This window comes from Euprymna scolopes, chromosome 23 (genome assembly GCF_053919585.1).
Source record: "Euprymna scolopes isolate OS-2025 chromosome 23, ASM5391958v1, whole genome shotgun sequence".
In the NCBI taxonomy this organism is placed as follows: Eukaryota; Metazoa; Mollusca; class Cephalopoda; order Sepiida; family Sepiolidae; genus Euprymna; species Euprymna scolopes.
Window position 1 is genome coordinate 46,069,795 of NC_136504.1, and position 27,337 is coordinate 46,097,131.

The window sequence follows — 27,337 nt, forward strand, 5'->3', positions numbered from 1 at the left end:
TGCCACTTCACATCTTTGAAGTCGGCTTGAAAGTCAACACGAAAATGTACCTGGATGTGCTGAAGAATGTGCTGATCCCCTGGTTCATTCAGGTGGCTGCTGGCAGACCCTGCATGTTGCAGCAGGACTCTGTATCTGCCCACAAATCCAAAGAGACCCAGGTTTGGCTCCAGAAGGAGTGCTATGAATTTGTACCCTTCTCTCACTGCCCACCTCCTCCCCTCACCTAAATCTGATATGGGTCTGGAACTGGGAGCATGCCTTTTCTACAAGCGCCGACGGAGCTTAGCGAATGGTGGCGATCAGGCTGGCTCTAATGTTGTGGGAGGTCATGTTGGTGATGTTCTCGACGTATGACCAAACGAAGTAGTCCAGCAGGTTCAGCATAGTTAAACAATCACGTTTTCAAATGAGCAAAATTCAGCGTAGTGTCAAGAAAAGAACGCATAGTGACAATTTAGCATATTTAAGTGCTTTTATCATGGTTGTTAAATTTTATTGACGATTTTATGGATGCCATTTCTTTTTTCTTTTAAAGAGGTCCCCCAGTACTACATAATTTTAGGAGAGAATCAGCATGGATCTCTTACAATTACCCACACAAACGTCATCGACTGGCAGTATCGTAAAAAAAAAAAAATAAATAAATAAATAAATATCAGAACCTGATTACCGAAATTCTAATCATACCTCGACGCAGCAGAACAAAACAAAAAACATTCAAGTCCGACAACAGCAAATGTGCACATTTCTTAAACTAGCTCATGAAAAAGCAATTAAGGTATACAGCCCATTGTCATTCACAGATAGAAAAAGTTCTTAAAAGTCTGTTCAAGGAAAAAGAATCTTACCAAACTAACTAAAAAAGGAGAAACATTCCTTTCTCTAAACGGACATCACCACACATGTCCCCCAGATCTGGCTTTGAACCACTAAAAGGTAGTATGATACATGGAAAAATATCAGGTGATAGAACAAAATAAAAATTGAAAAACCTGGCATACGTGATAAGACTGTAAAAATGATGAAATTATTCAAAGAAAATTGCACACAAGACAAAGGAATTGGCTGTCATGTCTAGATGGGCAGTTGTAATTTTTAAGCGTGTGACTTGCTAGGCCTCATTCATCATATTTGGTTTGACGATGATGAGACCAAGCAGGTCAAATGCAACGATCTGCTCCGAAAATATAAGCACCGCCAAAAACCAAACTTTTAAAAAGAAAAATGGAACTGATACTTAAGTTTATAAAAAAAAAAGAAAAAAAAAATGAAAATTTTTCTTTTTGTTGGATGTAACAGGCTACTATTTGAAACCATGCTTAGGGAAGATGAACAAGATGTTGGTTTACATTACATTTAAACTTCTGCATATCAGTACAGTAAAAGAAGCAGGTAGCAGGAAAGGAATTTCAAAGTCCAGCTGTTCGAGGGAAGAAATTATTAGAGTAGAAGGCTTTTTGGTATTTAGGGCCCTCAATAGTGGAGGGGGTGATTTAGTTGCTAAGCAGGTTTGTTGGGGGTATGTATGTTGAGAGGGCACAAGTACAATGAGTTCATCAGAACACATTCCATTAAAATACTTGTAAAACAGGCACAGGGATGCAACATTGCAGTGATGGGACAGGGGTTGGAACTTAGTTGACAAAAATTAAGGATCTCGATGTAATTGTCTACTAACAATTATTTCCGAGCAAATTTGAAGTTTCATTTGTTGAGAAGGGAAATAATTGTGTCCACAGGCATCCATCTCATGAATATGACTACAAGCAGTTCGGGAATTGATCATCCTAGAAAAAAAAAAAAAAAAAAAAAAAAAATGAAAAATATAGTTTCTAAAGATGGTCTTGAAACTGAATCTTGCAAAGAAATTGTTGAATACTTTAATTATGTGTATAGGCGGGTGGGGTCACTTGAAAAAATATAAAATGCAAATATTAGCGATTTTAAACACTACACTTCTGATAGACATAGATCCAGTGTCATTTACACTGACAATGTCACACACACACACACATATATATATATATATATATATATATATATATATAGAGAGAGAGAGAGAGAGAAAGAGAGAGAGACTAGCGGATGGAGGGCACTCGGCTTTGCCCTGGTGTAAAATATGCTTAAGTATGATAGTTTAATTTTTCCAGATTTTGTATATATTATTATAGAGTTGTGAGTTCAAAAGTAAAAAAAAAAAAAAAAAAAAAAAAAAAAAATGAAGTATTTGGAGGCCATCAGCCAGAATCGAAACCGAAACTGTAGCATTTAAAGCTGGTGACATATGAACTGATTAAAAACTCCAAAATTAAAAATAAACTAAAATAATTGTACAAAATGTACAAGTTTTTCAATTTTGACCTATTTTTGACCCCAGCTAAAGATCCATAAAAGAATGGTCCGTAAAAAATCCAACCATTTCAGGCTCCTATTACCATTCTGCGACTAAGTTTCGGAGGATATAGAGTTTGAAAATATGGAGACAGACAGACATATAGCCTTTTCTTTATTAGATAAACTAGCATTTCAGCCCGGCTTTGCCCGGGTACTTGGAGGTGTGTGTTGAGGAAAAAAAAAAAGTGGTAGTAGGAAGGCAGGCTCGAACCCATACCGCGAAGGAGGAAAAGAATGAGAAAAAAATGTGATTGTGATGTCTTTGCTGTTACGATCAACCACCAAACGGGAAGTGATATAGGTATAAATTAAGGCTAGAAAATCGAAAAGAGGGGACGACTTTCGAAAATATTGGTGAAAAAAGCGACCCCTCCCTGTAGAAAAGTGCCCAGTTGAGGGTGAAGAAATTAATGTTTTTAGCCAATTTAGCCGATTTTTCGGTATTTGTCTGGAGGGTCAAGCTTCAAAATGATACTGATTTTGTGAAAATCAGTCGCCTCTGTCGAAGGTTTTAGGCAGACATGCACACATACATACATTTATATATTGGTAGCTCAAATTTTCAACCCAAGCTGATTAAAAAGCTTGCCCTATCTCTGAATACCCTTTATGTAAAATTTCAAATGTGTAGACCAGAAATTGTCTGAGTAATTTGATAGAGACCGCAAAGGTCAAATCTTTTTTAAAACTTTGATCCCTATTATAACCCCTTAACATTTGTTTTGGGTTCAAATCAAGTTATTAAGTTAGATCCCTGTCCAAGGAACCTATATCTAAAATTTCAATTGTTTAGACCCAAAATTGTCGGAGGAGTTTGGTAAAATTCTCAAAGGTCAAATCATTGAACTTTAACCCCTTAAAAGCCAAATTTCTGTCCGAAAACGGATTACAAAAATTTTCCCAAATCTCCATACTCTGTATATAAAATTTCGAGTCTGTAGACTGAAAATTGGCAGAGTTATTGTGTTGGGGAAATGTAGACAGACAGACACACACTTTCAGATATATAGATATATGTATAGGTTATAAAAACAAAAATATAAGATAAAGGTAACTTTATTTTTATAGCATATTCCCCCTCCCACCACAAGATGTGATACATAAACTTCCCCTTTCTTAACCCATAAACATTTACTCCTTCACAGAAAAAACCTTTTTCTTTATTCTTTTCTCCTTTCAGAACGAGTTGAGACACGAACTTAGCGATATTTATTAAGGATCACCTTAAGCTTGGCCTATTTTATTCCATGACTGTTTCATTCGTCTCAATCTTTTGTAATGACCTTTCAAAAGAAACCCCAAACCTGCACGTCTTATTTCATGCCAGTGATCACTTTTTATAAGAATTTGATCAGCAATATTTTGAACATATATTTTGAAATTATCATTTTCTAATGGAGAGGGAGAAGTAATTTTAGATTTTTAAAAGAAAAGCATACATTCATATTTAAAGATCTTATGAGGTAAAGTTGATGTAGGCCCTTAAGTTACTAATTTTATAACTAATACAAAAAAGATTTTTTAATGGATCATTTTTCATTGGTTACCTTTCGCCATTTTTTTTTTTTTTTTATTAAATTTTGAACCAGATCAAAGTTTAGAGTTCCACCTCCAATCCAATCATTCATCCAGTTTATTATATTTAGGGTTAGTTTATTGGCTAAAACCAGATCGAATTTGTTTCACAAGTTCAAATCCCATACAAATCAAGTTTCGAGTCTAGACCCAAATTGACAGTGTAGTTTGCTAGAGACAATTACTTACAGACGAGGTTTCTCTCTCTCTCTCTCTCATATCTATAAAAGCGAAAGTGTGTGTGCGTGTGTGTGTGTGTGTACATTTCCCTACTAAATAACTGTTAATTTTCGGTCTAGAGACTCGAGATTTGACATAAGGAGTATTGAGATTTGGAAAAATCTTTTTAATTGGTTTTCGGCCAGAAATTTGGCTTTCAAGGGGTCAAAGTTCAATGATTTAACTTTTGAAAACTCTACCAAACTCCATCAATTTTGGGTCTAAACACTTGAAATTTTAGATGTAGGTTACTTGAACATGGATCAAACTTTTTAATTTATTTGAAGGAAAAGTTAAAAGGAAAATTAAGAAAAACTCTTTAGGCCATGGCATTTCGAAGCTAAATGCTTCTCATCAGAAGAGGAAAAAGGCCAAATTTTTTTTTTAAATTACATTTTCACCCTAAACAAGGCACATAGCCTCTTTGGTGTTGGGAGCTACTATCAGGGGCAACAGCTACTGGGGTACTATGTAGGGAATTGGGCAGCAAGATGTTGGTTCATGTTACACTTGAACTTCTGCATGTCAGTACAGTTGGGGAAGCAGGGACCTGGAATAGAATTCCAAAGTCTAGCGGTTCTGGGGAAGAAACTACAGGAGTAGAAAGCTCTTTTACATCTAGGGATCTCTACTGTGTGGGAGTGGGATTTAGCTGCCTGTCGGGTTTGTTGAGGGTTTTTACATCGTGGGGGCATAAGTGCTTGCAGTTCGTCAGAGCATTCACCATTAAAATACTTGTAGAACAGGCAGAGGGATACAACATTTCGTTGATGGGACAGAGGCTTAGATGACAGTTCAGGACCTATCAGATTGGCGACTCTTTTGAACCTTGTCTAGGAGCGAGAGACTAGTAGCAGATGCACCAGCCTAAATATGACAACAATACTCCATACATGGACGAATGGTGGCCTTATAGAGGTACAGTATACTTTCGGGTGTCAGTAGTTTTCTAGCACGGTGGAGAGAGACTACCTTCTTTGCAGCGGTCCTGGCAATGTTTTCAATGTAATTGTTCCAACTCATATTTCCTATGAGCGTTAGGCCAAGGAGGTTAAAAGATGTACTTTCAGATAAAGAGTCATTGGCCATTGCTATTGGTGATAGAGAAGGTTTCCTGTAATTATTGAAGGAAACAAGTTTAGTCTTGGCAGCATTGAATGTGACCATCCATTTTTGTCCCCCTTCCACTACAGATCATCCTCTAGTGTTTCTGCCGTTTCCTTAGATATGTATGTATTTGTTTTCCTGTCGTGCCTGTTATAGAGTGTGGTGTCATCAGCATATATACCCATCTCACAGGCAATTTTGTCAGGGAGGTCATTTATGAATAATAGAGATCCAAGGATAGACCGTTGAGGTACTCCCGCATTTATATCATATTGTTTAGATGTACGACCGCCGAGGACAACCTGGATTTTTCTCTTATCTAAGAAGGATTTAATTATGTTAGTATTCTTCCAGTGATATTGTATGATCTAATTTTCCTGAGGAAAACCTCACGTCATACCCTGTCAAAAGCCTTAGATATATCTAGATCTACCACTCTACCCTCCCCCACTTTGTCCAGTGAATGGCATATATGTTCAGAGATTACAGTTAGGATGTCTGCTGTGGAACGGGCTTGCCTAAATCCATATTGTTGGTCAGTCAGAAGTTTAGTATCTGTAAGGTGATTGACTAGAGCTTGGTTAATTATGGACTCAAATATTTTGGCGACAAGTGGGAAGAGGCTAATGAGGCGATAATTTAATGGGTCAGTTCTTTCGCCAGAATTATTGAAAACTGGTACCACAGAAGCAGTTTTCCAGCAGTCTGAAAAGCAAGATTCATTAAGGCATTTGTTGTAGAGTTTGGAGAGAACTGGAGCTACTTCGGCGAAGCACTTTTTTAATAGCACAGCCGGGATGAGATCGGGTCCACATGCTTTTGAAGTGTCAAGGTTTTTTATGATAGCATGCACCTGAGCAGGGGTGACTTTCAGATTGTCTAGTGTGGCATCTGTCCGCAAAGGCAAGTCAGGGAGGGGGTAGTTAGAAGGGTCTAGTGTGGAGTTTGAGGCAAACCGACTGGCAAGCATGTTAGCCTTCTCGGTTGCTGAGCAAACAACCTCGTGATTGTTGGTAAGTGGGGGAATTGTTGATTGCCCATTATTTACTACACTGTTGTAGATTTTCCAGAAATCACGGGACCGAAATCATGACATTTAGAAATGAGAATGAGGGAATAGAATAATATTGTAAATAATAATTAAAAGTACTTTTATTATTTTTATTGTTTTATTTACTTATATGTATTTCCGTATTCCCTATTTCTATCTCCTCCTCTTCTTTCTCCTTTTAGGAATCCTTTTTCCTCAGATAGATTTAGAAAAGTAGTTGTTGATTGGTAGAGCTCTGAAACAGAATCAACACTGGCATGGTTCAAGGATCTATTCTGGAGTCAACATTTTCTGATCTTCATTAATAATCTTTCTGAGATTATTTGTTGACATCCATGCAGATGACATGAAGGTTTTTTTTTTTTTTTTTTTTTTTTTTTTTTTACACGGTGGTCACCACTTATCAAGGCCCGGAAGCCACTCAGGGATAAGGGTTATTGCAAGTACAGTACGTTAGTGTGGAGATTTAATGAAGTGTTTAATTAAGGGGGCGGTTCATTAGGAATTTGTTAACGTTGGACTTGAAGACATCCAAGTTGTAGTCAGGTGGGAAGCAGGCAGACGGAACAGAGTTCCACAGGCGTGCAGTTCTAAGAAAGAAGCTTTGTTCATGGAATCCATTTTGATTTAGGCACAAATAAGGAGTGGGGGAAATTTTTCACAGTGGATTCAGCTAGACGGGTGTTTTTCGTGAAAGATTGGCGAGGGGGGGACCAGAGATTGGAGTTCAGACAAGCACCTGCCATGGAAATAACGATAAAACAAGGATAGGCTTGCAACGTTTATGACTGCACTGCAAAACACAATGATCAATATCTTGTTGATTCTTTTTTTTTTTTTCAGACCTATATAAATACTATTATAACAGGTGTTTTTCAGAATTGTCTGATCTATTCCCTGCTTCCTTTCTTTCAGCTTGTTTGACTTAATGATCTATCGGTCTTCATCAATTTTGATATTCCATCAACCGTCTTTGTGATAATCATCTTTTCTTGTAAACTCACATCTTGTCTGGGAAAAAAAAAAAAAAAAAAAAAGGACATGCTTGGAATTTCTTCTGTTTTATTGCCATTTGGTGAATGGATTCTGGACCATGCTTTTGATGGGTCATCTTGATGCCATATTAGTGGGTAATTGTTACGACTTTACCTTATGGTCGACAAAAAAAAAAAAAAAATTCACTTTTTCTTCCTTACTTTCCCTCTCTGCCCTTACCGAACCAAGTCTGTCGACCTATTCCGAAAATCCTAAAACCCCATCATGAAAAGTCTCCAGAAAGTATACACGATTAAACCCAGAACTCCAATTTCCAATGCAGCCCCCCCCCCCTCCGTCCCCAACTACAATGTCTCCTCTAACATCAGGGGTCTATATTCCAACCTTCCAGAGGTTCAAACCCAATTACAGGAGACCAAACCAGACCTATTATTCCTAAGTGAAACTGACATTGGACAGACTATTTCCCTAGATGAGCTTGTAATAAAAGCATATTCTAATTTAACATCTAAATTTGACACCCAAGTTCAACACGGGCATGGAACGTGTGCCTACATTAGAGACGGCTTTCCATGTAGTAGGGACATCTCCAGAGAAGATCCTAAATTGCTCTATATGTGGTTTCAGATTGCACTTACATCACTGCATTTATATTTGCCCTCTATCGTTCCCATAACATTGGTGTTACTATCTTAAGCATATTTGAAAAAATTGACCACATTCTGTCTGCTCATCCTTCGGCTAACATTCACGTATGTGGAAACTTCAATGTCTACAATGTGGAATGATTAACCCACTCAAACAAGACAGATGACGAGGGAAGGTTCTGTCATGATTTCTCCATTGCTTATGACCTAACTCAGATTGTTTATGAACCCACCGTGTGCCCGACACTGATGATCAGTATGCAAGTCTCCTAGATCTTTTTGTCACAACTTAACCTGAGCTATGTTCATCTTCCGTTCTTTGACTACTGGGTTGTCTCTTAAGATAAAAACAAAATGTAATAAGTCCTCCGACATACCTCTCCATTGTACACAGTCGATACTCTATGGCTGACTGGGATATCTTTAGTAAATTTATGTGATCTACCTCTTCGTTCCATGTTTAAAAAGAATGTGCCCTTCATAGTATCAGACCCAATGGAATGGTTAATTGTAGGTATAGATTGCTTCATATCCTCCAAAAGATTCGAGCAAAAATCCATAACCATCCGTGGTTCTCTCCAGAATGTGCTGCTGCCATTGCACACAGAAATCACTATTTCCATTGTTTCCAACATAACAGGTGTACTGACACTAAAGCCACCTTCAGGACCGCCAGGAACAATTGTAAAAGAGTAATTAAGAATGTAAGAGAGTCTGTCAAATCCAAAGTAGTTGAGCAATAGCTTGGTTCCCACCAATTTTAACAAATAACAAACAGGGCCCTGAGTAGAAGTGTGTGCTCTATCCCAACCATCATCAATAGACTTAAGGTAATCTCGTCAGCATCAGAAAAGCCCAACTCTTTTCCAAAAACTTAACAGCTAATTCAATCCTATGCGATCAGAGCTGCCAACCCCCCATATTTCCTCCTGAAAACACGCTATACGACATACAAATATCTGTGCATGATGTTGCCAAGCTAATTAAAAACCTTAATTCCAGTAAAGCAACTGGCCCTGGCAGCATTCTTATTATAGTGCTCAAAAAGCTTAAACCAGAACTAGCTTCCCTACTTAAAAAAAAAAAAAAAAAAAAAAAAAAAAAAAAAGAATTGCTTCCCAACACCCTGGAAAACCTCATCAATATGCCCCGTATTTAAAAATTCAAGTGATTGGTCATCTCCCTCTCAAAACAGACCAATAAATCTCCTGTAGGTCATGACTAAGTTACTAGAATCTGTTAAATAGAGAAGTAGTCAACCATTTCAGCAAATACAACTTCCTCAATGACATGCAATATGGTTTCCGTTCTGCTAAATCTACAGCAAATGTGCTGACAGTTATATCTCATAGGATTAGCGAATCTCTCTATGGAGGCTTCCTTTCTAGTGCAATTGCCCTTGATATATCAAAGGCTTTTGATAGGGTATGGCATAAAGATCTACTCCCAAAAATCTCCAGCTACGGTATCTTATAATTTTCCTAATGTCCGTCTGTCTGTGAGTGTGACGTGGTTTATCTCAGCCTAAAGGCAACCCACCCAGGCAAGTAAGGTACCGAAATGAAGCTTATGACCCAGCGGATGTTTTAGTGATATTTATATCCATGTTTGGTGTATGGAAATGCAAGAAAAATAACGATTTACTAAACGTTTTATTTACTGAATATTTTTCTGGTACAAGGACTAGAGTTTGCCTAGCTGAGCAAACTTGGATTCTTGTAGCTGAAAATGTCTTTTCAATTATTAAATCATTTCTCTGATAGATTCATAACAGTAATGGTTGACGGACAAAAACCAGAAGCCCATGGTATTAATGCTGGAGTCCCTCAGGTGTCAATCCTGGGTCCAACTCTCTTCCTGATCTACATTAATGATCTCTCAAATCACACCCTAAGATCATTTGTAGACATTTATGCTGATGGCACTACCATCTATAGCAACACTTCAAATGTTGTAAATGACAAAGTTCTGATTCTCTCTCCTCTGATCTTGATCACGTAGTACAATGGGGAAAGAGATAGCCGGTTAATTTTAATGCATCTAAGAGCAAGTTTCTATCTTTATATCATTAACGCTCTGATCCCCATCTGGCATCAATTGAAATAAATGGCTCTTGTCTTGGGGAACCTCCACATCCTGAGAAACTGCTAGGTCCGACATTTACTCCTGATCTGAGATGGAGTACATACATCAAATCCATTGCCAAGGCTGCTGGAAAAATGGTGGGATTGTTCTATTATGTAGATATCTACCTGCTGATGCAATTCTCCATTGGTATAAGACCAAACTACGTCCCAGGATGGAGTACTGTTGCCACATCCGGGCAGGAGCTGCTAGACGCAGCTTATCCTGCCTTGACCGAGTTCAAAATAAACTTCGTAGCAAAGTGGGGGATGCTCTTTTCTTTTCCCTGCAACCACTTTCTCACAGAAGAGACGTTGCGAGCCTGTCTCCGCTTTATTGTTATTTTCATGGCAAGTGCTCGTCTGAGCTCCAATCTATGGTTCCCCCTGGCCTGACTTTCATGAAAAACACTCGTTTAGCTAAAATCACTATCAATAATTTCCCTCACTCTTTATCCTTGCCTAAACCTAAACAGATTCCATGAACAAAGCTTTTTTCTTAGAACTGCACATCTGTGTAACTGTTCTGTTTTCCTGCTTTCCAGCTGACTACAATATGGTGGCTTTCAAGTTCAACGTGAACAAATTCTTGATGAGTCATCCTCTAAAGTAATCCAATTTATCAAATTTCCAGTCCTAATGACTGTTTCCTTTGACCACTGTACACTCAGTAACCCTTATCCTCGAGTGGCCTCCAGACCTTGATAAGTGGTGACTCCTTAGTAAGTAAAAAAAAAAAAAAAAAAAAGAAAAGAAACCCCAAACAAAACTAATGCAAAGTGGAAAAAGAGGCTGCACTTTCTTTGTTTCTGAATCTCTGAGACGAGGATTGATGATTTGTATTATTCGGACTACTATTCAACCGATGTAACCTCCAATCTTGTCGAAATTGGGAATCTTTCTGCTGAACTAGGAAATCTGCACAAAATTTTAAACAAAATCCTTTATTCAATCCATGGGTGTAGCTTGCTTTCATTCCGCCAGTCATGACCAGGTAGAAGTCTTAAATAAATAACAATTGTATTCTTAATATTGCCCACACTGAAGATTGAACCTTCAATCTCCAGAAGAGTGTAAATTAGAGCTGAATTTACTTAGTAAATTATCTGTTACATCACGAGTCCTTCTGGTTCTACCAAGTCATGGCTGACAGAACGAGAGTATGTTACCCCTGTGGATTAAGTAAAGGACACCGTTCAAAATTGGGCGCAGATTCTTGAATTCGACAACATACATCTGAAGAAGGTTGGATGTTACATCAGCTGAAACATTGAGAATAACACTCAAGATGAGAGCAGTAATCTGAATAATCAAAAAAAAAAAAAAAAAAAAAAAAAAAATGGTTAGTTACATTTAAGCTTCTCTCCTTTCACCACAAATGTTCAGCCCCTTTTTTTGCCCCTAATAGAAATGAATAATCTCCTGGAAGAAAGCCCATATTTTGATGAGCTAAGTCTGATGTTCACCCCTGATTTTAAAATGGAACTTGGAAGACATATCCAATCGGTTGCTGAGGTGACTGGAAAAATAATTGGATCATTACATTGCTCTAGAAAGTACTTGGCACCTGATGCAATCCTTTTTCTTTACGTCCAAAGATGGCATACTACTGCCATGTCTGGAGGAGCTCAATAAAGTGCTCTTTCTTGTCTTGAAAAAGTACAAATTGTAAATTGTCGACTTCAAAATTCGTTAGTGAATGATCTTTTCTCTTCCCTGAAACCCCTTCCTCAGAGAAGAGGAGACATCGCTAGTCTCTCTGCTCTATTACCATGGAAGGTGCTCAACCAAGTTCAAATGTTTGGAACTTTCTTCTAAAACATTCGTAGCAGGAACACGTTTAGCTCCCACCATGTGTCTAGCACCAGGTGGAGTTTCCATAGAGCTTTGCAAAGGCATCTTATTTGTGGAACATTGCTGCAAGACTGCCTCTTTGCTGATAATATTTGGTCATCTTCAAATTCAATGCTAGTAGATATAAGTAATAAGTTCATACCATTGATTAATGTCAATGTCCCCATAGTTTCCCTAATCTTCCAACTGACAGTTATTTCAGTCTCATGAACTCTTATACTTGAATTGCTCTTAACCTTTATAAGTGGTGACAAAATAATCTCTTAACGGCTTTGAAATCCAGTAGGTGATGCCCTATTCTTTTCCCTGCAACGTTCCCCCCCCCCAAAAGAGATGTTGCAAACTTGTCTCTGTGCTATGGTTATTTTTATGGCAAGTGCCTGTCTGAGCTCCAATCTATGGTCCCCCTTACCAAACTTTAACAAAAAAAAAAAAAAAAAACACTTGACTAGCTACAACCACTGTAAACAATTTCCCCAACTCTGTACCGTGATCTAAACGTAGATCCCATGAACAAACTTTTTTCCTAGAACTGCCCATCTGTAGAACACTGTCTCACTGGCATTCTTCCTGGCTGATTACGTGGTAGCCTTCAAGTCCAATGTAAACAATTTCTTGTTGAGCTGTCCCTTTAAATAATCCAAATTCTGCCCAATTTACACCATTAACGATCACTACACTATCACTTCACATTCATTAATTCGTATCCTCGAATGGCCTTCTGCCTTAATAAGTAGTGACTCCCTTGTACAAAAAAAAAATAAATATTAAATAAATAGAACTAATGAACGAATCATGAATTTTGAAACATACACTCCAGGCAAAAATGTGAGTAAAATATGCAGTTTTGTAAATTTTAAAATTGTGTCCGTGTGTGGGAGCGGGCCTGTATATAAAAGGTATGTGTACATATATTTTGCTGTACAAGATAAACTATTATGAATTTTGAAACAACGCTGCTGGGTATATGGGTGTGTGTGATATAAACTAATGCAAAGAAGGTGAATGGGGAAGTGGAAGCCATTAGTGAAAATTCAGATACCTCGGATTTGTGTGAAATTTTAACAATAGGCCCATGAGGGCCAAGTTAGATACAAGGCTGGTTTTTAATAAGGGAAAAGGCCAGTTTTTAACGAGGGAAAAATCCAGCTCCCCAAAAAGTGGCATTTTGGATAGGAACAAAAAAATTGTATCAGTCATGAACGATTTCTCCTCCGCTGATAGAGAATAGAAAAGGTGAAGTGTATCAGAACAGATACCACACTTTGTTCCTAGCCAAAAGGCCCAAAATTTTAACAATAGTTATTAGACATTAATCTTCTATATATAAAAGGCACAACATGCGTGAGAGTTTTTGCATATCCAAGAAAGGCTTTTTTCGCCGGGGTTTCTGGGGGGGGGGTTACTATCGCTTAGAAGTGTTTATATACCTCCTAAATAATAATATCTAGGATTTGCGAATGTGTGTCGTGTCTAGATTTATTTATGTCGACTTTTACACAATTCTTGCTATTTCGGCCCCTCTCGTGTTGATTTGGCTTTTTTGTATGAAAGCAAATGGACGTTTGGTCAATGTCGGTTTTACCGTCATATCAGACGGTTGCTTTCATTTGAACACTTCCCTAATAAAGGGAAAGCTGGTTTTCCCTAATATGTTGGGGAAACAAAATCAGACAAAGTTGGGTAAAAAATAAACCCAAAAGAACTATCCCGCAGTTAAAATTAAGTGTGGAATTTCATTATCTTTGACCTAATTAGATTCGCCGCGCACCTGCCATTTATGAACGTTAAATTAAAATTTTTTTCCGTTACTTTCCTTTCGTGCGCGAGCGGGTAACTTACCAAGTTTTTCACCTCAATGTTCCGGGTTCGATCCTACCTAACTACCAAAATTTTAATTTTATTTTTTCTTCTTTTTACATCAAGTTCGCTGTTTTTTTTGTTTTTCCGATGTTTTAAATGAAGTTTAATATAGGGTTTGGATTTAAACCCCCCCCCTCCCAAACACACAAAAAACTTTTTTTCGTTGTTTTTTTATTGTTCGTTTTCTTAATATTTGTTTTCAAGCTTAACTTCCTACCAAAACTTTTTTTTTTCTTTTTTATCTACCTCCCCCCAACACACACCTACATACACCCGGGCAATGCCCCGCTAGTCTATTATATAAATCTCAAATGCCGTTTTTTGTGTGTATGTGTTCGTATGTCCACCAAAAACTTGTCAGACACATTGGACCGAGTTGAAACCTGTACCATCTGAAAGAGCAATCCATCAGATGCATAATATGTGAAAAATCAGAAAAAAAAAACAAAAAAAAACTAATTCTGTGGTGGCTAACTGGACAATTTTTTGGAGGGGGTTAGTTTTCGCGTTGTGTTTTTCACAAGTCACACATGCGTATCAAATTGAAAATATGGTTAAAAATGTTATTTTGCAGCGTCGTGACATAAGCACTCATGGCCGTAATGACAAGCATGCTTGCCAGTAACTTTTTTCTCTTTTCCTCTTTCACATTTAAAGTTCGAACCCGGCTGCCACGGCTTTTTTTTTTTTGGGCACTCACTGCTATTTTGATTGAAAGAAAAGTTGTTTTGATTGATTTATTTTTTAGAATGGGGGGGGGGGGGTTCAAGCAATAAAAAGTGTTCAATATCTGAAGAATAACTACTTCTTTTCTGGTGGGAAGGTTGTTGTTCTTTTTGTGGGCGATTCCGTTCTTATATTTTTGAAATTGTCAAGAGGGAGTAGCGATGAAAGTGCTCAGTATCCTTAGTATAGCAGCTGTGCCCAAACCGAACTTTATGTCCACCTAGGCAACACTGGGTATCCATGCTAGTCTATTATATAAATCTCAACCGTCAGTTTGTTTGTGTGTTTGTATGTTCACTAAACACTTGTCAGCCACATCGGACCGGGTCGAAACCTATACTATCTGAAAGTGATCCCTTGGATGCATAATATCTGAAAATTAGAAAAAGGATTAATTCTGTGGTGGTCAACTGGACCATTTTATGCAAGAGGGGGAGTCACTTTTCGCGACACCATTTTCGCGAGTCACACACATGTAGCAAACTGAAGGCATGTTTAAAAACGTTAGTTTGAAGGGTCATGACGTCATAAGTCGTGATCCGGTGGACAAAAGTGTTTACCAGTAACATTTTTCCCTCTGTTGTATTCCAGGTTCAAGCTTGCCTACTACGGCTAATTTTTTTTTTTCGGTTGCATGGGCACTCATTGCTATTTTGATTGAAAGAAGTTGTTTTGATTCATTTGTTTTTTTAAAGGGGGCAGTGCACGGGCTGGTGGGGAAGTTGTCACCTACTTTCCAGTTGCCTCTTGGAAAAAGAAAAACATCACTCGCAAATGTGATTGTTTCACTCACAACATAAAGCCCTAATAAAGGGACAAATTCATTTTACTAATTTGGGATTAAAATTCTTCGCAATATAATATATATAATATATATACAGGGTGGGCCAAAATGAGGGTCCTATTTTTAAAAATTCATAAATTCATGTAAGTATTAAGTGTTTTTCGGCCAAAATTTGTTTTGTTTATTTCAAAAAAATCTCGGAAGGGTCAGTCTACACACACAAAGTTTGGTGAGTTTAACTTTTATTTTGTGGAAGTTATTCAAATTTAAAGATAGGACCCTTATTTTGGCCCACCCTGTATAATCTATATATATATATAAAAATGTAATTCTTGGTTTGTTCAACATCGATAAAACCATATTTCTACATTAGCAATTTAATTGAAATTTTCAGAAAATCTATCTGTAAAGTCAATGAATGTTTGCATGTTATTAAAATAATTTAACATTTCTAATTATAAAAATACTAGCGGGGGTACCTGGCGTTGCCCGGGTGTTTGTAGGTGTATGCTGTTAAATAAAAAAGAAACGGGGGGGAGGGGGTGTAGGATCAAACCCGAAGCCCTGAGACGAATTTTGAAAATAAAATCGACCAGCCAGAGTGAGTTACTGAAAGATGTTTGAATTTATTTAAATGAGAACCAAATTGACAGGTACGTGCACGGAAATTGTTGAGCGTTACGATGACGTCCATGACCAGGTTTGTTTGTTATAAGCGAAGTAAAAAAAGAAAACAAGGTTAAAACTTAAGCAGGGGTGAGGGGGTAATCAAAACACCGAAAAAAGAAACACAAAAAAATCTAACTTAAGGCAAACGAACGATGAAAACAGAAAAACGAACACGTGAAAAATGGCTTTAATAAGCCTGTTTCGATATTAAAATTGAAAAAAAAAAAAAAAAAAAAAAAAAAAAAAAAAAAATCGGTGAGTACTCGGTTTTTGGGCGTATGGTTGAGGGTCAATAAGCAAAAAAAAAAAAAAAAACCCAGAAAAACGAACGTTACATGAAAAATGGCTTAAATAACACTGGTTCAATATTTAAATTTAAAAAAAGAAAAAAGACATCTCACACCATGATTCGAACCCAAAATGTTTAGATAATGAACCAACGCAATAATCAACTGAGCTAATGTGATGTACATGAAATTTAGTCAGTTTTTCAACTATTTAAAGTAAATCACGTCAGGACATCTGGCGCATGCATAGAACCGGTCGTCGTCACGAGAGAACCGTTTTTGTTGACCCTCCCCCTGTCGAAAATTGTCGATTTCAGGGTGAAAAAATGAACGTTTCGGCCAATTTTTTGAGCAAAGGATGTGGCTTCAATATGATACTGAGTTTGTGAATTTTCGCTGTGTCCATTGAAAGTTTTTAGCAGACACACAAACATACACATTTTCGCTTTTATATATATATATATATATATATATATATACTAGTGAGGGGTACCCAGCATTTCCCGGGTGTTTATAGGTGTGTGTGAAAAAACCCCGAAATGTGAAAAAGAAAAACAAAAAAAAACAGGTGCCCGTGAAAAAAAACAAAAAAAAACGAAGCCTTGATGACGAGCAGTTGGAAAATAGTAAAGTGTGAAAAAAAAAAACAAAAAAAAAACAGGTGCGCGTTTTTGATTGATGTGACGGCGATAGCTATTCAGCAGTTAGCATTTTGTGCGGGACAGTTTTTAATGAGGTCAATAAATCGGTTTGTTTTTAAAAACCCGATCCCTGTTTATTAGGGGGAGCGTCTCGTCTCGAAATGAAAGCTACAGTCTGATATGACGAAGTCGACATTGACCAAACATTACTTAGCTCTCTAGAGACCACTGGCTTTCGGCCAGTGATTAGAGTCGAGTTTCGCTTTTTTTTATACCGAAAACCGAATGTAACGCGTGCTGATGCGGGAAATGTCGAATAATTAACGTTTGAACGTCAATAAAATTAAATAGACAGGCGAGCTCCGTGGTTAACTGAGATATTACAATTTATAGATGATATAAGAAGTTTTAAGTTGTGAACCGAGCGAGCGCTTCTCTGAAAGAAGCCTTTTGTGGACATCGAGGAAAAGCGTACATACATACATACATTTTTGCTTTTATATATATAGATAGATTAATTAAAATATAAATATATTTCGTAAGTCATTTCTGCGAAACTGCCCAGTTTTATTTCCGGTAACTTCCGTTTCAACTACTCTCGAATTACAAGAGAAGTAAAAAAAAAAAAAAAAAAAACTCATGCAGAGAGTGATCCGTGCTGAAATAATAGCGTTATTATTTAAAAACCCATTCTTAACATGGAGGGTGTTTTGTACCTATTCTGTACTTTAACCTAACAATTGAAAAAAAAAAAAAAAAAAAAAAAAAAAAAAAACTTTAAATAAACGTGGAAATATGATTTTAAAAAATGGCGTGGATCACTCTCTGCATTAGCACAAAAAAAAAAAAAACATCCCATATTTTTTAAATTTAAATTCATTTATGTATCTTACTAATTTTTAAAATTAGTAAATATCTTAAGGCTTTTCACTCATGAAACATTACGTTATAATTGTTTAGTTTCTTTCACGGCATTGTTTATATAAAAAGTTTGTTTTAAATTTTTCTAAACTGTTTCATTTTTATGACATGCCTAACCTCCCCATGTTAAAAACAGCTTTCAAATTAAACACGCCCTTCTACAAACCTTGTGACGTCAGAGCAAAGCGAACATTCAATCTCTACTTACTCTCTCTATATATCTCGCTATCTCTCTCTCTTACTAAGACCTAATCAACCAGATAACCCCCTCTCTCTGTAAATGATGTGGCGTGGCAGTCACTTGGCTGAGGGAAGTGGGACAGAGGTTGGGTGTGAATATCGCTGTAACGAGCGGAAATATGTCATCATGGCAACCAGACAGCGAACATTTGTGGCGGAAAAAGCGGACCACGAGGGATTTGAAAATAAGAAATAAACAGTTGGCGAAAAGAAGCGATACAGCCCGGTGTACAAACATTATCTCCGAGAATCGAACCCCATCGAAGATTGAGATTGGAATCAATTGAATTGCGGATTATTATTCAAATACAATCGTATTGTCGATTGAACTCACATATATTCTTCTTTGGAACTAAGATTCGAGGAAGAGATAGACTTTCGCCATCTCAACTTTTTTCTTGGATATTGTGTTTGCGAACTTATGATCCGTGTTTACCCTAACGGACAAAACAGCTAAGTTTGGCCTATCTCATGCCAATATCTTTTCTTATCCACAAACTTTTATACATATTGTACTGTAATTGCATGTCACATACATCTGGCAAACATCCCCAAAAATATGTCTATCTCACTCATTCTTTTTATCGGAGCTTTTTCTTCCTTTTTATATATAAAAGTCTTCCTTGAATTTTAAACTTTGAGTGTTTGTTTCGTCATTCATTGCTCTGTTGTTCCATTCCCCTTAATAATGTTTCGCTGGTTGATCCGACATCCGACGATTAACCGAAGATAATTATGAGATATTGGATATAAAATAAAATAAATTTTTGTGTCTCGATCTGATTGCCAATCAATTCGGTCATCCATTAACCGGGTCGTGACAACCTCGAAAGCCGTTCTTAACATGGGGAGGTTGGGGGTGTTCATACTGAAAGCTGAAAGCTGTTTTAACATGGAGAGGTTAGGGTGTTTATAATATGCTGGGGTGAGTCGTAAAATTAACGAAGTTGCTATTATTGCAAAAATTGCTTGAAATTTATTTAACAAAAAAATCTTGACAATTCAAAATAATGTTTAAAATTATTTGTTCAAAAAACCAAAAAACAACTATTTTATAAAAGTTCAATGTTGCTTTCATTTCAAAATTGTTTTCTTAAATTTATTTTTTCACGCAAACTTTTCAATCAATGTTTTTTCAATTATATTTCGATTCCCAGTAAAAAAAAAAAAAAAAAAAAAAAAAAAAAAAAAAACACTTCTCCGTTAAAAAAAACCCCAAAAAACAATCATTTAAATTAATTTGTTGTTGGCCTTTCAAAGTTGCTTTAATTAAAAAAAAACAAAACAAAAAAAAAAAACGAAATAAACAAAAAAAAAAAAACAAACTAATAAATGTTTTGGTTTGGTTTTCAAATGGCGCTCGCCCAGTTTAAACTATTATGAATATGTCATTTCAATTTTCTGTTTTTAATAAAAAAAAAAAAAAAATGTTCCATGAAAAACTTTCCCATTCTCATTAATTAAATCGAAACATTTCCAATTAAACAATTATGGATATGTTCTTTTTCACTTTATTTACTTTTTTTCATAGTTCTTTCCAGAAGTTTAATTTTTTGTGTTTTTCGAACAAATAATTTTAAACATTCTTTTGAATTGTCAAGATTCATTTTCTCTAGTAATATGGGTTTACCAAGTTTCTGGAAGTAATAAATGATAATTTTAGTTTAATTTAACGTTTCCGGAAGTAATAAATGTTAATTTTGGTAAATTTATTCTTTCCCTTTCCAGAAGCAATCTTTCGGCCATATAATGATGTCTCCCCTAGATTTGGATAGCAAGTGAGTGAAAAAAAAAAAAAAAAAATGGCGCCTCCAATTTCGGCAATAAAGTGGAGAAGCACCATTGATTCATTCAAACAGTCCTTTGGAAAATAAATATTTAAAATAAAGTGGGGTTCTCCTTGGGTGTTGAGTTCCATGGCGACCAGCAGAATTATTTAATGGTCGCTCCCTTACCCCCCCCCCAGTCAAGGCTAACGCATGCGCGAGTAACATCATTTACTTTTTTTTTTTTTTACACAGTGATCACCACTTATCAAGGCCTGGAAGCCACTCAGGGATAAGGGTTATTGCAAGTACATTACGTTAGTGTGGAGATTTGATGAAGTGTTTAATTAAGGGGGCGGTTCATTAGGAATTTGTTAACATTGGACTTGAAGACATCCAAGTTGTAGTCCGGAGGGAAGCAGGCAGACGGAACATAGTTCCACAGGCGTGCAGTTCTAAGAAAGAAGCTTTGTTCATGGAATCCGCGTTTTGATTTAGGCACAGATATAGAGTGGGGGAAATAGCTAGACAGGTGTTTTTCGTGAAAGATTGGCGAGGGGGGACCAGAGATTGGAGTTCAGACGAGCACCTGCCATGGAAATAACGATAAAACAAGGATAGGCTCGCAACGTCTCTTCTGTGGGAGAGAGGTTGCAGGATAGAGAAAAGGGCATCCCCCACTAAGCCACGAAGTCTATTTTGTACTCTGTCAAGGCAGGATAGGCTGTTTTTAGCAGCTCCTGCCCAGATATGGCAACAGTATTCCATCCTTGGACGTACTTGGCTTTTATATAGATAGAGAATTGCATCAGTAGTGAGATATCTTCTGGAGCGGTAGAAGGATCCCACCATCTTTCCAGCGACCTTGGCAACAGACTTACGTTGCCTTTCGCACTTTCAAACATTTACGTTGGCTTAACTCTTTTCATGAAAAAAAAAAAAAGAAACTAACCCTGAATTTGTCACTTTTACAAACATTTATTTATTTACGTTGGCTTAACTCTTCATGAATATTGGAAAAGTTTTACTCTTTATGAATATTAAAAGAAAAAAAGTTAAACATTTATTAATAATTTCTCACTTTTACAAACATTTGTAATTCATGTATTTACTTACGTTGGCTTAACTCTTCATGAATATTAAAAAAAAAAAAATAAATAAAATAACTAAACCATGTATTGATAATTTCTCACTTTTACAGACATTTTTAATTTACATGATTGGGTAAATATTTACATGTAGGTCCACCTCCACAATTTTCTTTTTTAAATGACTTTTATTGATAAATAAATCTACTTCTCTGAACCCCTCCTTTTTTAAATTTTTTTTTTTTTAATAGTATTTTCGGGTGGGTATGCTGACAACAAATATCAGTTAAAATTTGCAAATATTTTTTCCCCCTCCCCCCTCCAAAAATGGTGTTTATTCCGGAAGCTGTTCTTAAGATGAGGTTGGGAGTGATTATAAGTTTTAAATGATTAAAATTTCTCACTTTTACGAACATTTTTACATGCGCACATAAGCAGCTATTTTTTTTTTTTATTAACTTTTTTTTGACTTTTTTTTTTTATTTAAAAATGAGTAAATTTCAATGAATAGAATAATAAATCATTTATCATTAATATGGGTTTTTGGTTTTGTGTTCAATGAAACTTTTTCATTACAACAATAGTGAACCAATTTAAATCTTCCGACATGCGTTTAAGGGTTACGAAATTATCAATAAATCGTTTAGTTACTAAGCCAACGAAATGTTACATGCGCACGCATTAGTCTTGAATGGGGGGGGGATAAGGGAGCAACCATTAAATAATTATGCTGGTCGCCATGGAACTTAACGCCCAAGAAGTACCTAAAGTGGCACATGCTATCGTGTTATTTTTTAAAAATAATATTTTCACACTAAATTCCAATTTTACAATATCTTTTTCTTTGATTAATTTGTTAGGTGAAAATACAGATAACCCTGTCGGTTTCTTCTAATGTGTGGAAAATCTAGCTCCCGAAAAAAAAAAAAAAAAAAAGGGTACTCTGGATAGTAATAAAAAATTAAAATTGCCTCAGTCTTGAAAGATTTCTTCTCTACGGAACGAGGAAAAAAACGGTGAAGTGTAGTTCACCTTCTGTTTCACTTGAGGCTCCTCTCTTAATATCTCTCTCTATCCATCTCAATCTATCTTTCTCTCTATCTCACCCTCTCCATCTCTCTGTGAGCCCCTTTCTCTAACACCCTCTATCTCTCTCTCCTTTCCTGTCTTGCCCTCTGTTTCTAACTCCCTTTATCTCTGTCTATCTCCTTCTCTATTTTCCTCTCACTTTCTTTTCTATCTATATCTTCCTCCATCTGTCCATCTCTAATCCCTCATCCTATTTTAGTCTCCTAAATTAATTACAGTGAATAAGGCATTGTCAAAATATGGATAAATCCTATTTTAGTCACCTAATTTACTGACTGTGAGAATAGAAGTTATTTGGAAATTACTGCTACCTTGAACAGCACCAGAAGTAACTGGTAAAACCTTTCTAATTAAATTGATTTGGCAGCCATTCGGTAACAAAATGATATAGCCTTAGCTCTTGCTGCATGAGGAATACCTGCAACCTTGCTGCCAAGTAGAAGAATTATTTATTCTACTTTGAAACATTCAATTTTTAAAAAATCTCATGTTCGACATCTCCAAAACATCCAATATGGGGAAAAATATTGCAGAAATGCAAACTTATCGTTTAGGATGAATGCACAATGGTACGCAAAAAATCACTTGAGGCTCTTGGTCGATCCTTGCAAGATTTGCTTGGCAATGTCAGACCATTTAGGAATGCAGTAATATTGCTTGCAGGAGATTTCAGACAAATGTTACCTGTTATTCTTCAATCAACACCAGCAGATGAAATAAGTGGGTTATCCTGACGCTCCGCACTCCTTTGTTTACCTCGGAAGTGACGTCACACAAATCTTATAATACGGATGGCTACAATTGTAAAAATAATTATCATCTAGACAGCATATAAAAAGTTAAGAATGAGTGAGCCGACCGAGCGCTCCCCTGAAAAAGCCTTGTGCGGACATACAGAAAAAGTGCACACACATACACACATTTTTGCTTTTATATTTATAGACTAGCGGGGGTGTCCAGCGTTGTCCGGGTGTTTGTAGGTGTAAAAGAAAAGAAAAATGTTTTGGTAAGGAGATAGGCTCGAACCCAAAGCCTTGAGGCAAAGGCAGAAAAAAAAAAAGGGACACGTTATCGTGACGCTAAGCGGGCAGAGAATTGAGAGTGGGTGAAATTAAACGTTTAAAAAAAGCAGGTGATTAAACGAACAGAAACATGTGGTTTTCAAGGTCAAACATCACGCCATAGAGAAAATCACAGCGTGAATTTTGTAACAAAAGTCACTGAAATAAAAGATAGGCACGACCACATTTCGTAAATAGGAGATATTATGATTTTTTTTTTTTTTTTTTTTATATAGGCATCACCACTTATCAAGGCCAAGAGGCCACTCAAGGATAAGGGTTAAAGAGTGTACAGTAGAAATTGGACAACATAGTAATCATTAGTAATGAAAATTTGGTAAATTTGATAACTTATATAGAACGGCTCATCAAGAACTTATTTACGTTAGACTTGAACACAATCATATTGTAGTTAGCCGGAAAGAAGGAAAACGGAAGACAATTCCACAGACGTGCAGTTCTAAGAAAAAAAGCTTTGTTCATGGAATCTACGTTTAGGTTTAGGCACAGATAAAGAGTGGGGGGGAGTATTGATAGTGTGTACAGCTAGACGAGTGTTTCTTGTGAAAGTTTGGCGAGGGGGACCATAGATTGAAGCTCAGTCAAACACTTTCCATGAAAATAATGATACATCAGACAAACTTGCAACATCTCTTCTGTGAGAAAGAGGTTGCAAGGAAGAGAAAAGGACATCTCCTACGAGGCTACGAAGTATATTTTGAACCCTATCAAGGCAGGACAAGTCCTTTCTAGCAGCTGCTGCCCAGATGTGGCAACAGTATTCCATCCTTGGACGTACCTGGCTCTTATATAGATAGAGAATAGCATCAGCAGTGAGATATCTACCGGATTGATAGAAAGATCCCACTATTTTTCCAGCGGCCTTGGCAACAGATTTGATGTACGTGTTCCATTTAAGATCAGGAGTAATGGTCAAGCCCAGAAGCTTGTCAAAACTTGAGGCCTCCTGAAGACGAGAGCCATTCATTTCAATTGATGCCAGATGTGAATCTAGAAAGTATTTATCTTGATAAATTTTGCTTTGTTACTGTGACATATATTGGATGGATTTCTAACAGTATTTAGTATATTGTTTTTAGTTTTGATCATTTTTCACGCTTCACATATCTAGGGATCAGCTCACCAGTCACCACCATTTTTCTTATTTATACTTACTGATAAAAACTTTTGAACCGCGTAAACATTTTAAAATGAGTAAAACCACTAAAAACCTTCCCAGATAGGTAGAAGAGTAACTTATCTTGCCTTTGATAACATTTGAGTACTGGTGCACTTATTGAACTGTGCTTAAATAACGTCATTTAGAAAGCCGTTCTTAATATGGAAAGAGGAGGGTGTTTAGTAACTATTCTGTACTTTCACTTAATTTAACAAAAAACAAAAACATCGTAAAGCTTTAATTTGAAAATAGCACGGGTCAATAAGTGCACTTTATTATCTATTTGTTTTTTTGACCACTTTTTCGTACCTCTGTGGATTGCAAAGCAAACCCTAAGTTTCTAGTATTTCGAATTGTCCGGCATGTTCGTTAATGAAACGTTGTTCATGGCGCATGCGCAAACTATTAGAGCCCCCCCCCCACCTAAAAAGAAAAAAAAAAAAAAAGAAAAGAAATTTTTTTTTTTTTAAATAAAGGGTTAACATTTACGGATATGGTCCCGACGCGTTCTGAGTTCGGGGAGAAGCCGTCTGACGTAAGCGGTGTCGAAGCAGAAAATTACCCCTTCAATAAAGTTCCGAGTTGTTATCCCAAAACAAAGTTCAAATAATTGGAATTTAACAAAATAAACAGTTCAAATAAATACGTGTCAAATCCATGCTGAAGGGGTTTTAGGGTTAGGGTAATTTTCTGCCCCGACACCGCTTACGTCAGACGGCGTCTTCCCGAACTCGGGACGTCGGGACCATATCCGTATGTGTTAACCGCCGTTTTTAACATGAGGTTGAAAATAAAATGCCGGGTTTGTATTAATGTACACAGATTCGAAAAAGTTGTAAAAAACAAATAAATGTTATCAAAGGCAAGATAAGTTACTTTTCTACCAAACTGGATATATTTTTCTTGTTTTTATTCAATGTAACATGTTTATTCAGCTCGAAAAACAATAATGCACTGTTTACCGATGTATTGCAAAATTCAAGATATATATGTCAACCCATGTCACGGTAACATATATTGTGCGAGTTTTTAACAGTATTTTATCCAGTTTTTATTTATAACACCTTTTCCCACACTTACCGTGTTAAAGAGGGAGTCAGACACCATCTTGAATTTTCCAATACATCGGTAAACACTGTATGGTTTCCGAGCTGAATAAACATGTTACATTGAATAAAAACACGAAAAATATATCCAGTTTGGTAGAAAAGTAACTTATCTTGCCTTTGATAACATTTATTTGTTATATTTGTTTTTTGACAACTTTTTCGAATCTATGTGTACAGTAATACAAACCCAAAATGCCTTTCAAAATAAACACCATCATTCCCATGTTAAGAACGGCTTTCGAAATAACACCCTTTCCAAGTCTTCAGTGGAACAACCAGGGCACATTGACCCTATTTTTTTTTCGCTTCTTACCGCATTCAGAATTTTTTTTTTTTTTTTTCGTTTGAACATACGCACAACCTGCAGTTTCTCTTAGCGGATAATACTAAAACAAACAATTGCGCAATGATGTTCTCACCTGAAATGCGGTGGTTTAAAAGATTATCAATCTACTCAAGCAGCAACATGGTTTTAAGTACAACTAAGCTTAGAAGTAATCGCCAAATCCATTTCACCAGAAATCATTTGGGGGGGGGGGACCTTAATTCCGATTTCTACCCAGTGTACCCACTTTTCGGTGTAAGAAAAAAAATAAAAATATGGCCACAAACAATTAAAACATTCGATTAAAGTTACATTTTACTTTCAACACTTAAAAATACAGCGATTTCTACTCTAAATTTGAATAAAATGTTTTCTTAGAGGCTGTAAAATAAATAATAAACATTAAATAGCACGTTCGATTTAATGAACACGTGTTTGTTATGCGAATATGAAAACACGTGTTTACTGTGAAGTTGGAGCCGGTAGAATGTATAGTACTGAAATCTTCTCCATAACTAACCGACTCGGAAGAAAACGATAGTATGATATGATTATTTAAATAAAGAGACTCACGTCGAATCAATTGTTTAACCTTTTCTTCAACTGTATTATTTCCTTCACACCAAGTGACGCAAAGATCGGAAAAAACAACCATCTTTCTTTAGTAATGTGTAATTTATAACTTCCGGTAAGAAAATCGTGATTTTTACACGAAGGAAAGTTCATCCGGTTAAGGGAGATAATTCTCTCTTTCTTTTTTTTTTTTTTTTAAATTTTTATTATTTATTTATTTTATTAATTCGAACCATAAAATAAAAAACAAGATAAGAAAATTTTAAAAAATTGTAAATCAAATTGTTAATGTATATATTATTTAAGAAGAAAAAAAAGCTTTAGTGAAGCTGTCAACTGGTAAACGAAACGCAATTACAGAGATCGCCATTCCTGGAAAAAAAAAAAAAAAAAAAACGGAAGTAGATTAAATTCGAATGCGGTAACGATAACGGAGTGATTTGATTGGTCAAAAACTAGCCGCAGACTCAAATAGTGGCGAATGTGTGAGACTAATTGGAGGTTGGATAAGACAGGAGCGAACACTTTCATTTGGTGGATGTGAACGTCACTTTTTTTTTTTTGGTACTCTGAATTCATCCATCGACCGTTTTGATTGGATTTTTTTTTCGTATAAGCTGACTTTTTTAAAAAAGAAAATTATTCCTTTTCTTGCTGTCCTCTGTAAACATTATGCTTCTTTCTCTCCCTCCTCCTCCTGCCCCTCCCTTTTAAGTGTCAGTGACGTCACTCACTCACTTTGCCCGCCCGCTTTCAGAAATAAGGGCTTCCCCCTTCACCCAAAAAAAAAAAAAAAAAAAAAAAAAAAAAAATTATATATATATTATATAAACAAACAAACAAAAAAACAGGTTCTTTAAATACAGGGAAACTAATTAAATACACGAACCGAAATGTTGTCAGAAAATTTTCATGCTGTGGAAAGCAGTATGGAGACCTGTAGTATTGTAGACGAACGAAGCGAACAGAAAAGGGTAAGTATTTGGTACTTAAAATGTTTTAAATACAGTCAGTGTTAATTTTTTTGTGTAACTTGGAAATAACAT

The 27,337-nt window shown here is 36.3% G+C and overlaps 2 protein-coding genes across 7 annotated transcripts in view; one reads left to right on the plus strand and one right to left on the minus strand.

Annotated features, from left to right (window-relative positions):
• Positions 1-27,337, minus strand: part of LOC145245870 (ribonuclease P protein subunit p30-like) — a 162,295-nt gene that overhangs the window by 133,440 nt on the left and 1,518 nt on the right. For 2 of the 6 annotated variants that reach the window (XM_080107582.1, XM_080107585.1), the window contains exon 1: positions 26,292-26,477. The exons of 2 other annotated variants lie outside the window; for them this stretch is intronic. In XM_080107582.1, the coding sequence (XP_079963708.1) occupies positions 26,292-26,373 (82 nt within the window). In that variant the 5' untranslated portion in view covers positions 26,374-26,477. Of the gene's footprint in view, positions 1-26,291; positions 26,480-27,337 lie in introns of those variants that run through there. 2 more of the 6 variants (XM_080107586.1, XM_080107581.1) reach the window with 2 other exon arrangements.
• Positions 27,043-27,337, plus strand: part of LOC145245869 (F-box/WD repeat-containing protein 1A-like) — a 149,756-nt gene continuing 149,461 nt past the window's right edge. Inside the window, exon 1 of the mRNA XM_080107580.1 lies at positions 27,043-27,265. Coding sequence (XP_079963706.1) covers positions 27,185-27,265 — 81 coding nt within the window. The 5' untranslated portion in view covers positions 27,043-27,184. The remainder of the gene's footprint in view (positions 27,266-27,337) is intronic.